The following is an 11528-nucleotide window of genomic DNA, read 5'->3' on the forward strand; positions in this document are numbered from 1 at the left end:
TGCCTTGCCTCATTGTAAATACAGTATTACTGCTGGAGGGAGGCCTCAGGCTCTACCAGGGGGACTTTATGAGAACCAGCCACTGCATCAGGCCCTACAAAAACAGATGAGACAGAAGACAGAAGCCCAAGATGTTCTTTTCCTTCAAAGTAGGAACACCCTGGCCTCAGACAGACCCAGCTGGAAGGGCTCTAAGAGGCTGAAAGGCTAGGCAGGACCAGTACAAAGCTGGGGGAAAGGGAGGGCCCAGCCCTGCACCAGTGGGCGTGGCTCCACCCTTCCCACCTCAGAGCCATGGGGAGCCGGGGTCCCGGTGGGTGGCCCCTGGTGCAAGCCCCCTACACGGTTCTGTTGCTGCCACTGGAGACAAGCCGCCAAGACCCAGGGGCCCGGAGCTTCTTCCTCTGGGTGAGTATCAGTCCCACAAGAAATCCTGGGGAAGCCCATCTCCCCTACAGTCCCCATCAATTTTGAGGACTCACAGCTCCAGCCCCCTGCTTTCACTCGCCGTGCAGGTCCTCAGTGGCCAGTCTGGACTCACAGTCAGTGAGCAGACAGTGAAGCCAAGCATGGCCCATCACCCTGCTGTAGAGTGAGTCAGCCTTTGCTCCTTGCCTTTTCAGCTGCAGAGGATGCAGGCACTGGAGCGGGAGCAGGACGCCCTTTGGCAGGGGCTGGAGCTGCTGGAGCATAGCCAGGCCTGGTATGAGGGCCGTCTGAGGGAAGCTCAGCAACAGCAGCTGCACGTGGGGGCCCTTGGTGAGGTATGGGGCTGACCCAAGGGATGGGGGGGCAGGGGTTGCAGGGATGGGTGGACACAGCTTGACACCATCCTGGAAAGGCAAGTGTTAATGGACAGGGATCCAGAATGGAAAGCAGCATTGTAATGACAGGATGCCCCCAAGTGTTAGGTCAGTGTTCATAATTGGGCCTAGAGAAGGCTGGTCCGCATTCTATTCAGAGGGACACAATTTGGATCACTCCATGGAGCTGGGGGAGTGGCCTGGATTGTTCCAATGAGCTGGGATGGGCAGGGAGGATCCATAAAGAATAGAGAAAGTGGGGACCATGCGATTTGAGGGGCTGAAGAACTGGACTGTTACAGAGATGAAGCAGAGAGTACTGGAATTGCCCACCTGCCTGGCAGGAAACTGGACTGAGGGGTCTGGATGGAGGAAAGGAATGGCCTGTGGAGGCAGGAGAAGAGTGGCAGATGGAACTCAAGTTGTCACCATGTTGTCTGCCTCCAATTCCTCTAGAATTTTCTAACGGATTTACACTCAGAGCCCGGTGGCCCCCAGTTAGCCCAGATTCAGAGAGTGAACATCTGCTTGCAGAATCTGCTTCAGGGGAAGGTGAGTTTATTGTTTTCAGTTTAGACTTTTGGGAAATGGGGATGAAGACGGGACTTGGGGTCTGCACTGGTCTAACAAAACAGCATTCCCCCTAGTTCTTCCCACATCTCCCAAACAAAGCTAGTTCCTGCACCACCCAGGACTGGAAGGGAAGGCCAAGGAAACAGGACACATGGCGGCAACAGGTGGGTGGTGGTGGGGGTGGGGCAGGAGCCCTGGCTGCCAGCTGCGGGAGTGAGGAACACAGACATCCAGACTGTCTCTCTCCTCTTCGCCAGGAGATGTCAAGGCAGCAGAAAGGAGGCATTCAGCAAACAGGGGAGACGGCTCAGCCAGGCTGCCCCCATGGACGGAGGGGCCCTACCCGTGTCTAAAGGCTCCTTTGGTCCCCTCAGTCATGCCAACGAGACTGAGAGAACCCCTAGCCTCCTTATTCCAACTCAACAACTAAATGGCTCTGGGTGGGAGGTCAACTGAAATCCAAATATACTGGTGTAAAGTTTTTTCTCTGCTCCTGAAAACTTCCATTTTATCTTTTTTGGTATTTCATGCTCTCACTCTTCCCTATGCATGCATGCTCAGTTGCTTCAGGCATGTCTGACCCTTTGCGAGCCCACCAGGCTCCTCTGTTCATGGGAATCTCCAGGCAAGAATACCTGAGTGGGTTGCCATGCCTTCCTCTAGGGAATCTTGCTGACCCAGGATCGAACCCATGCTTCTTAGGTCTCCTGCATTGGTTCTTTACCCACCTGGGAAGCCCGGCCTGCGCGCCGCCCCCCCCCCCCCGCTTTCCAGTACTATGTACATAAGTGATCTTTCTCTGAAGTCTCTCTGGGGAGAAGACATGTTTATTGGCATTGTCCTTCAATTTTAAATACAAAAATAAAACAGAAGCCTCTCCAGAATTTCAAAACTAAAATAGCATCTCCAGAATGTCAATAAAGGCAATTCTATAAATAACACTTTGGGTAGGAGGTGGGGAACCCCCCTCCCCACTTCCAGTCTTAGTCACTGCCCCACATATCTTCCCCTCCACCTGAGCTTGGGAGAGAGCATGAATAAGTAGTGGAATAAAGATGCTGCAGAGAAAGAGAAAGCAACTTTCTCCAAAAATGAGTCTTTTTTTTACCCCCCACAAGGGCTAGGGAAAGTGCATTGTGGGAAAGCCATTGCCCTCTATCCCAGTCTTGGGGAAAAAAGGCAAGTGGATGAGAAGGAAAACTTCATCCCACCTGGAGAGGCAGAGGCCCCTCCTATCTTCTCGCCAGTGGGCAAGATGGTGACAGTGCTGGAGACCCTTCCCTCCAGGGGCTGCTGCGTCACCAGGGGCCCAGGCCGAGCAGAAGCAGCATCACCCCAAATGTGATCCACCAGGGGTGGCCCGCCAGCTCTCCCCCAGCTTCTCCCTGAGTCACCAAGGTGGAAAAATGGAAGGCAGGGTGGGAGGTGTTGAGGACGGGGTCAGTCGAGTAGGCGGGAGCAGGGAGCTGGTCCTGGGGAGAATTAGAGACTGTCAGGGTGGTTTGCCCCCAGATTAATCCCGCACCACCCTCCCCTTACCCTGCCTATCCTGCAGTGGAAAGTGGGGGCACTCACCTGCGGGGCAGGGGCCCGCACCAGGAGCCGGAGGAAGGCATGGGTCGGGGGCATCGTGCTGGGTTCTCCATTCTTTGCAGTCACCGTCACCATCACCACGGAGTCAGAGGCGGCTGTGTCTGGTACCTCCAGCCACAGGCGCCCCGAGGCGGACTCGTTCTGTTCCAGGTGAACCCTGGGGAGTGGATGCCACCATCTCGCTTCAGCCACAGGCTCTGAATAGCTGGGAGCCAAGGGGAGGTGGGGAGGGGAGCGAGGATTTTGAGCTCCCATGCCAAAGGGCCAGAGGAGCACCTACCAGATCCCATGCCCGGGCACAGAAAGATGGGACCAGAAGGGAGAAGGAGGTTTCAGGGCCTTCACCTGGAGAGGTTGGAGGTGAGGGCGAAATTGGGTTTGGCAGATGTCCTAAGATGGAGATCCTGAGGGCCCGAAAAGCTGGCGATGCGGAGGCTGAGCGGGGCTGTGGTGCCTGGAGCCAGGAAACCCGGGGGACCGCTGAGCTGCGAAGGAAGGCTGGTCAGGGGAGGAGCAGGCCCCATTCCCTCCAGCCCCATCCGCACCTTCCGTGGCCTCTCACCTCCAGCAGGACCGGAACTACAGCACAGGGCTGGGGGGCCGCCCGGTGCAGGCCCCGCCCCACTCCGTCCTGGCCAACCAGCTCCAGGGAGAAGGGTCCCGAGGTGGACAGAAGGGTGGGCGGTAGCGAGGCAGCGAGGAGACCTCGCTCTGGGGGTCCCCTGGGCTCCAGAGGCACCTGGCCCAGTTCAGCACCTTGCGGGACCCCTCGGAGGACCACGTGGGAGAAGTGCGGCAGAGGGCCTCCAGGGTTTCCTCTGGAGCCCAGCCCTGTCACCTCTACCAGTAGCTGGGTCTGGAGACCTGGACAGGAGAGGGGAGAGGAGAACAGAGATGGGCGTGAGACTTGGAGACAGGGAGAAAAACATGAACGGCTTTGAATAGTAGTTAGCTCTGGGCCATGTGGATGGGGAAAAGGGGTTACCTCTAGGGGGTACTGATGGGCAGGGCCAGCAGCAAGTTCTGGGATGCTGGAAATGTTCCATAGCTTGAGCTGAGTGATGGTTATTAACATATAAAATCCACCCAGCCTGTACACTTAAGTTTAGTGCACCTTATTCAATGTTGTAACTCAATAAAAAGTTATATATATACACACAAGTTAGGGGTGGGGCTAGATGTACCTGCAACTGGTTGAGTCAGGGGGTAGAGGCCAGGGTGGGGTCCATCCTCCATGGGGATCCCAAAGTGGAAGAGGAAGTCCAGGGAGGTCTGGGCTGAAGGAGGGCCGAAGGCAGAGACCTTCCCGTGATGAATGTGACTGATACTGCTCTCCGGTCTCCCCGTCCCTTTCCCAGGAATATCATCTTCCTTACCTTGCACTCTCACCCGAGGGGTACCCTTGGCTGTGACTTGGATCTCCCAGGTTCCTGACTGTGGAGGGTCATTCATGCTCACCATCCAGAACCGCCCAAAGCGGTGAGTGCGACCTAGAGGCCCCTCACCTTCCTCCTGGCTCTGGGAGACCCCTGGGTGTGAGGGGTGAGAGATTGGCACAGGAGAATTCCTTTCGCTTCGTACATTACCCCTCCTCCTTCAGTCTCTATTCTTCCCACTGCCTTGAGACACACACAGGGAAGTACCTGCAGGGTTTCTGATCCAGAAACTGCTGACCTCCCCATGGATCCGGACCGTGACATTCTGGAGCAGTCCATCCACTCTGAACACAAGTGGCCTCTCAGCCACCACAACACGGGGCTCCAGGGGAAGGGTAACCTTGAGGGGGCAGGACCGAAAAATGGGGGAGAAGATAAGACATGGGATGAGGTGGGAACAAAGGCAGGAGAGAGAAAGGTAGAGACAGAAAGAAATGAAGGAACACGTGGAGAAGGGATCCCAGTGAGAGAGGAAGGAGCAGGGGTGGAGCTATGGTTAATGACAAAGTTGGAGGCAAGGGATTAAGGATGAGGCAACCACCTTCTGCCCCCATAAAAGATGGCAGGACTTCCTAGAGGAGCCGTGAGGACAGAATACTGGAGGTCAAGCCTCGGGGTGGGGCTGGTGTTACTAATATGGAAGGAGCAGGATAGAAGGGGTTAGCAATGGATCTCATAGGGAGAGAAACTTCATTCCCACCCTTCGGCCTGGAATGGCAAATCAACAAAGAGAACCATTCCTTACAAGAAAGAGAAATGCAGTGTCGCCCATCCCCTCAGTTCTCATCTGAGCCTCCACATGTACTCACCAGGTCAGCTATACTGTCCCCAACAATGGCCGCCACATCCCGAATATACTGGTCTTCGGTGAAAATCACTTCTCCTCCTGAGGCCAGAGCCACTGCCTCGTATGGCTCAAAACGCAGAGGGGACAAGACCTCACGCCGGGCCCGGCCCTGAGCCCTAGATGGGTCCTCAGTTACCAGGAACGTAACCTGTGTCCAGAAGAGAGGCCAGTACTTGAGGTTTCTACTTGCTATGTACCATTGTAACCAAGGATCTCCTGTGCTCAAGCTCTCTACAGAGCTGACCATTGGTGATAAATTCTGTCTACCCTCTGGCTGCTACAGCATTAAGGGTAGGGCCTCCCACTCTAGTATTGTTAAAGGGGTTTGGAAATGTTACCCTCATGATGCACTTCCCTCCCCTCCAAGCCAAGGCTGGTTTAACCACCCTAGTGTGAGTGTCATCCTTGTAATGAGAGTTGTCCTGGGGTTTCCCACATCCCTGGGTACCTAACACTGAGTCTCCCACCAGTTATGCTCACCCTGCAACGCCGTTCCTGCGTCAGAGACTCCACCCGGTTGGTGAGAAAGGCGTCCTTAGGGGAGGCGTCAGTGAAGACAAAAATGTCTGAGAGTGGAGGTGTGTGCAGCAGAGCCAGCTGGCAGGGAGAGGAAAAACTGGTGGTAAAAAATGGCAGCCTTCAATGAAAAATAAATAAATGTTTTAAAAATGGTGGCAGTAGGGGAATGGGCAGAGCAAGGGAAGGCAGAGTAGAAGGCAGTATGGCCCTGAAATCTGGAATGAAACGAATGAGACTAGGTTCTAAAGTGGGGATGGAGGGTGGGGTCCTAGGGAAGCTCTAGCTCCCTTGATGGTGGGGCCTGGAGATGGGGGAGGGGGAGGGAGAGGGTGGGGAGAGCAGACCTCCAGGGCTGACAGGCACATCTCTGGCTCATCGCCACCTCCCAAGGCATGCATCTCATTGAGCTGTTGCCAGAAGTTGTCAGGGTCACTTGTTGTAAAGACAGGGCCAAACCCTGGGGAACGAGATTGAGAGACTGAGGAGAAGGCTCCTCTCTTGCCTGCCCAGGGCCATCTCCCCAGTCAAGAGGCCCTGCAGTGTTCCTCGGGTGGACACGGATTGAGATAACAATATTCTTTATGTTTAAACTGACAGGATAGGACAAGGCAGCGCTTAGGTACGTCTGGTGGGAAAGTGGACCCCATTTCCTCACAAAATGGTGGCACTTCCTGTGGTCTTGAGTGGGCCTTTTTTGGGTATATGTTTAAATATAAAAACAACTGGTGAAGCAACATGGATGGACCTGGAGAGTATCATACTAAGTGAAATAAATCAAATATCATTATGATATTCCACTTGTATGTGGAACCTTAAAAAATGATACAAATGAACTTATTTACAAAACAGAAATAGATTCAAGGACATAAAAAACATATTTATGATTACCAAAGGGAAAGGGAGGGATAAATTAGGAGTTTGGGATTAACAGATACACACAACTATATATAAAATAGATAACCAACAAGGACCTACTGTATAGTGCAGGGAACTAGATTCAATATCTTGTAATAACTTATAGTGGGAAGGAATCTAAAAATGACATATATAACTAAATCACTTTGCTGTATATCTGAAACACTGTAAATCAACTATACTTATCAATTACAAAAACCCCAAAAAACCTGGGTCCTCAGTTTCCTCACAGAAAAGCCAGAGAAATAATAGTGCTTACCTCAGAGAAGCTTATTGAGACGATTGAGTTGATTTTGTCAATTTCAGAACAGTGTTTTGACACATAATAAGTGCTAAATTCTTAAATACTCATTTATTCATACCCTTATCAAATATGTGATAAGCTGTTGAGTGTCAGTCACCATGAGATTTATATAGATGGATCAGACTCAAACCCGCTCCTTAGGGAAGTTTCAATCCAAATTTTATTTGATGATCGTTTCAACCTTGGGAGATAGTCAGGATAAGTACTGACCCATTTTTGGATGATGAAGTTGAGGAAAGAGAGGTTAAACAGGCTAAGGACACACAGTAAGACTGGTCAACCCAGGTCAGATAATCTGACTTCTAAGTCAGTGGAGGAAGGAATATGATTTAAGTAGCTGTCTCAGATATTTGACAGAGGCCTGGACACACCAAGTTCCCCATCTTCATCCCAATCTCTGTCACAGGAAATGGAGAGAATTGAAAATGACTTATTGGGATGGACGCTTAACAACTAGAGGCTGCCTGCCTAAGCACCCGTCATGGTTAAACTCCTGTGGCAAGTGCCGTCATATTGGAAACAGTGGAAGAAGTGGCTGGCAGTTCCCTAAATGCATAGAGGTACCAATGAAGGACAAGGATCCTAGGAAGTGCCTCCATTCTATTACGGAAGTGAAGCCATGAGGCCCACTTCCCTACCAGTGACATTACCTCTTGCCCTGGACTTGCCTCCACTCTCCTGGCCAGACCATAGTTACCTGGATCATGGAACGGCACCAGGACATAGTGAGTGGGCTCCATGGGGGTGCCCCGTCGCTGCTCCACAATGTGACGGGCCTGGATCTTGGCAGCATTGATCTCCTCACCCATACTGCCTGTGGTATCCAGGACGAAGCTCAGGCTGGAGGCTGGGGTGATGTCCAGCAGCCTGAGAAGCAGGCCAGAGATACGGTGCATGGTCTGCACACTCGTCCCCAGCCCCTGTTTCTCAGCTCCAGAGCACCTACCTATTAAGGAGCCCAGCTCCAGGAGGCCACTCACCTGGAGAAACCGATGTCTCCCAGGCGGCTTCGTAGGAGGTTGAAGGCCTGGATGGAGGCCAGAAGGGCCAGTTTTGCAGCCTGGGGGTGCAGCATGTGGTGGGGGGAGAAGCCTGGGGATGTGCTATCCTTGTTGATGCCTCCCCGTGGCGGCTGGGAGCTGCTGTGGTCAAAGTGGCCCCCGTGGCTACATTTCCCTGGGTTGGGGAAACAGATCTGTAGGGTGAAGATAAAAAAACCCACTGCTTTCTAATAAAGTGAAGCCCTTTCTGACTTGGCGTCAGCCTCTCACTCTTCAGGAAAGGATCAGCCGAAAATTAGGACATTTTGCAGAGGGCAAATCTGGAGTAAATCTGGAATGGTCGGTCACCACAGCATGTGGTAGATCCCCTGATCCCTCAAGTCGGTCCCCAGAAGCTCCCTCAGGCATTGATGTCTTATCAGCTCTGTAAGAGACTGTCCCCCCTGAACTCCAACAATCATGGCCACCTCAGTGGGCCTTCAGTCAGCCACCCACCCCCTTCCCAGCATCCTTTCCTTCCAAGAAATGATACCACAGGATTTTAGGACAAGGGCCTACAGGACTGAGGTCCTTAGGGAGAGGGTCAGGGGAGAGGAAAGGACTTCTCCCCTTACTTTTGGGGGTCTTCCCATCTGGTACCTGGAGGTTTGGAGGGATGAGTGCCAAAGTAGCCAGAGGTGAGGAGTGTGAAGCCCAGCAAGTTCCCAGGGCAGCTCAACTCCTCACAGTCAGAGCAGGTAGGATCGCCCACTGGAAAGAGAGGACAGGGGTCCAGCGCCCATGATTCTGCTGCCCCTGATGTTTATCCCAGTCCACCCAAACTTCTTCAGCTTTTCCTCCCACCTGGAACAAGGTGAAAGCCCACAGGTACCCTTTATGTGTACTTTTCTAGGCTTTCTGAACTAAACCCTGGAGTTCATGGCTGGCAATGAGACTCGATATTTGAGACTGAGAGTGTGCTAGAAAATCATGGGGACCAATCCTAGGGCGAGTGTACCCTCCATAAGCTGTGGACAAGAAGTGTACTTGTAATAAACAGAAGGCAGCTTCTGGGTCACAGTTCAGTTAGAAGGGGGTACTGAGAGGGAGAGTCCCCTGCCATCCAGTGCAGGGAGGAAACCTCATGAATGAGAACTCCCTGCAGTCTGCAGAGTGGTCCTGGCTCTGGCCTCCCCTGTGTGATCTTGGGGAAGCCAGCTAATTGACTGGCCTTTGGTTGAACTGAGGGACCTCACAGGTTGTCTCAGATTTGAAGCCATGTCGCCTCCTAGTTGACCTCAGGATGTGACCCAGTGGCTGGATGGGCTGAGAGGAGGTGGCTCTGTGGGCTTCCCCCTTACCAGCAAGGGCATGGCCGTACCTTGTGCCAGGCTCCGGAGCTCCTGCCTCGGCCAGAGGAGGTGAGGGTGTGGCTGCTGCTTCCCCAGTTCCACCCAGTTGCTGTGACTGTAGAAATCCTGGTCCCAGGAGAAGGATGGGGAAGAAGCACTAGCTGACTGCTCTTGTGGTCTCCAGCCTTAACTGCCCTCCTTCCAGTTCCCCAGCCTGAACGCCTCCTCCCGCCTGGCTGCTCCTCCAGGCACCCCACGTCCCCTCCAGTGCTCTCTCCCTTGCCCAGAATGGAGCTCTGGTGACGTGGGAGCCTCCCACTGTTTCTCCCCGTCTCTCAGAGCCCAACCTAAGGCCCTTCAGTGGCCTGCACAGCCCACCTCTGGACCTCAGCACCCTCCTCTAGTTTGCTTCACTCCAGCCACAAAGGTGTCCTGGCTGTTCCCACAGGAAGCTGCCAATTTGGACTGGTGGGGACTAGGGAATAGCCCCAGGGCCTTGGCAAGCTGGGCCCCAACCCCTTCTAGAGGAGGGGGAGGCATGACTAAGAAAGCACCACCCGGGAGTCCAGAAGACTGGAAGCGAAGACTCCTCTGACCACAATCCCCAACTCTGTTCTCACCTGCAGGGCGTGAAGCGCAGCTCCCAGGCGCTGGCGAGCCAGGGTATAGTCAAGGGCTTTGGCTGCTGCCACAGTCTCCCGTAGAGCCTCCACCAGGCGTGTGCGGCCCTGGCCCAGCCGCTCGGCATCAAAGTGCAGGTCAGGGTCATTCTTGGAAGTTGGCAGAAAGTCTTGGGCGGCATTGGCACGAGACACCTCTCCCAAGGCTGCTCGGAACCGGCGAGAAGGAGACCCAGGTCCAAAGTAGGCGGCAAAGAGGTCGTCGGCAAGGAGGGTGCGGCCCTGGGAGAATGGGAGGGGCAGGGGTTCCAGGGAAGCCTCTTGGTTGGGACCATTGCCCATGCTGGCTCAGCTCTAGTGCTCAAGGCTGGATGTGAAAGGAGCTGAGGGTGCTGGGCCCTACCAGGGAAGGGCAGTCCTGGATGTCCGTATGGAGGGGGACTCCTGATTGTAAGACTAGGACCCCTGGGCACTGTTGCTGCCTAGAGGACAGGAGAGAATGTGTGTGGGGGTCCCTTCTCTTGGCAAGCAGGACCCTTAAGTAGCAGAGGTCCCCGGAATGGGGGAATCTGGCCGGGATGTGACTGAACCCAGGGACGCTCACCAGGAAGTCCTCAAGGCGAAGGGGGGGCCGACCTGGGGGCGGCTGCTCTAGGAAGAGGTGCAGGGTGACGTTGAGCGCCGCCTCCTCCGTCAGGTCCTGGTGGGTGATGGAGCCGGGGGCAGCCAGGAGGCTCCAGATGTTGGGGAAGAAAGCGGATGCAGGAGGCAGCAGGAGCTGCAGCAGCAGCAGCACTGAGGGGCCCAGGTGGGATAGGGGCACGTCCGCGGGGATCATGGGGCCCAGGTGGGATAGGGGCACGTCCGCGGGGATCATGGCTAAGACATGGACCTGAGGGACAGAAGGCACTCGAGAGGAAAGGAAGCAGCAGAAACTTAGGGCAGGACTGGCTTTGCCTGTCTCCATGGGCACCTGCTTTGGCCCTTTATCTCCTCCAGCTGGCTTCCCCGCCCTCCCCCTTCAATCATTCAGCAAACCTGAGGGCCTATCAGACCAATAGGAACTTACACCTGCTGGGGCGGGGTCTGAGGCTCCTCCCCCAGAACGCCCCTCCCCTCCCCGAGGCGGACGTCCCCCCAGGCATTGGAAGTCCCCCCTCTAGGCCTCTCCCCTACCTGGTTGCTGGGTCTCCGGGCAGGACCGCTGCGCCGGGCGTCATAGGGCACTTAGGTCAGAGTTATAATTAACCTAAAGCCTGACTCAGTAGAGGGGGAGGGAGGCTCCGGCAGGGTGGGGGCAGGACAGGCAGCCCCTAGCCCCTCTTCTCACGCCTGCCCAGGGCCACAAGCAGCAGCCAGCGCCAGGGCGGGCCACCCTTGGCCGCAGTGCGGAGGTGAATGAAGAGGCGGGAGGAGGAGAGAGCGAGTGCCGTGACTCAGGCCTGGCTCAGGGCCAGGGCCAGGCCCAGACAGACACACCTCTACCCACCAGGACCCAGTGCCTCATGTCCAGCCTGCTGCCCTCCTGTTGTTCACACTGGCACCTGAGGATCCAGGAACCCAGCCCCTCAGCACCCCCTCCCCAG

The 11528-nt window shown here is 54.9% G+C and overlaps 2 protein-coding genes across 9 annotated transcripts; one reads left to right on the plus strand and one right to left on the minus strand.

Moving 5' to 3' along the window:
• Positions 1–294: 294 nt before the first annotated feature.
• Positions 295–1729, plus strand: SAPCD1 (suppressor APC domain containing 1). The gene is made up of 5 exons (XM_052649698.1): positions 295–408; positions 624–764; positions 1260–1355; positions 1451–1540; positions 1634–1729. Exons 1-5 carry the CDS (start codon positions 295–297, stop codon positions 1727–1729), a joined length of 537 nt encoding a protein of 178 aa, XP_052505658.1.
• Positions 1730–2195: 466 nt separating this feature from the next.
• VWA7 (von Willebrand factor A domain containing 7) lies at positions 2196–11302 on the minus strand. 8 transcript variants are annotated; one of them, XM_052648672.1, is made up of 17 exons: positions 11119–11300; positions 10547–10834; positions 9943–10224; positions 9352–9448; positions 8631–8741; positions 7971–8166; positions 7688–7857; positions 6116–6228; positions 5733–5849; positions 5215–5400; positions 4613–4745; positions 4346–4498; positions 4154–4246; positions 3532–3833; positions 3315–3454; positions 2952–3174; positions 2196–2848 (listed from the first exon to the last, which is right to left on the minus strand). In XM_052648672.1, exons 2-17 carry the CDS (start codon positions 10817–10819, stop codon positions 2675–2677), a joined length of 2763 nt encoding a protein of 920 aa, XP_052504632.1. In that variant the 5' UTR covers positions 10820–10834; positions 11119–11300; the 3' UTR covers positions 2196–2674. The 8 variants fall into 8 exon arrangements, 6 of the variants coding, with proteins under 6 accessions (XP_052504632.1, XP_052504633.1, XP_052504634.1 ...); XM_052648673.1 differs by having other exon boundaries at positions 2952–3126; positions 11119–11299; XM_052648674.1 differs by lacking the exon at positions 4154–4246 and having other exon boundaries at positions 11119–11302.
• Between the last annotated feature and the right edge of the window lie 226 nt (positions 11303–11528).

This window comes from Budorcas taxicolor, chromosome 11 (genome assembly GCF_023091745.1).
Source record: "Budorcas taxicolor isolate Tak-1 chromosome 11, Takin1.1, whole genome shotgun sequence".
Taxonomy (NCBI): domain Eukaryota; kingdom Metazoa; phylum Chordata; class Mammalia; order Artiodactyla; family Bovidae; genus Budorcas; species Budorcas taxicolor.

Coding starts and splice junctions, on each gene's coding strand:
- VWA7 (XM_052648671.1), bottom strand. CDS start 10,909: ATGGAGACAGGCAAAGCCAGTCCTGCCCTAAGTTTCTGCTGCTTCCTT. Junction 3,834..4,153: donor CCTGACTCAACCAGTTGCAG/GTACATCTAGCC, acceptor TCTCCTGTCCAG/GTCTCCAGACCCAGCTACTG. Junction 3,455..3,531: donor TAGTTCCGGTCCTGCTGGAG/GTGAGAGGCCAC, acceptor CTTCCTTCGCAG/CTCAGCGGTCCCCCGGGTTT.
- SAPCD1 (XM_052649698.1), top strand. CDS start 295: ATGGGGAGCCGGGGTCCCGGTGGGTGGCCCCTGGTGCAAGCCCCCTAC. Junction 1,356..1,450: donor AGAATCTGCTTCAGGGGAAG/GTGAGTTTATTG, acceptor CATTCCCCCTAG/TTCTTCCCACATCTCCCAAA. Junction 1,541..1,633: donor AGGACACATGGCGGCAACAG/GTGGGTGGTGGT, acceptor CCTCTTCGCCAG/GAGATGTCAAGGCAGCAGAA.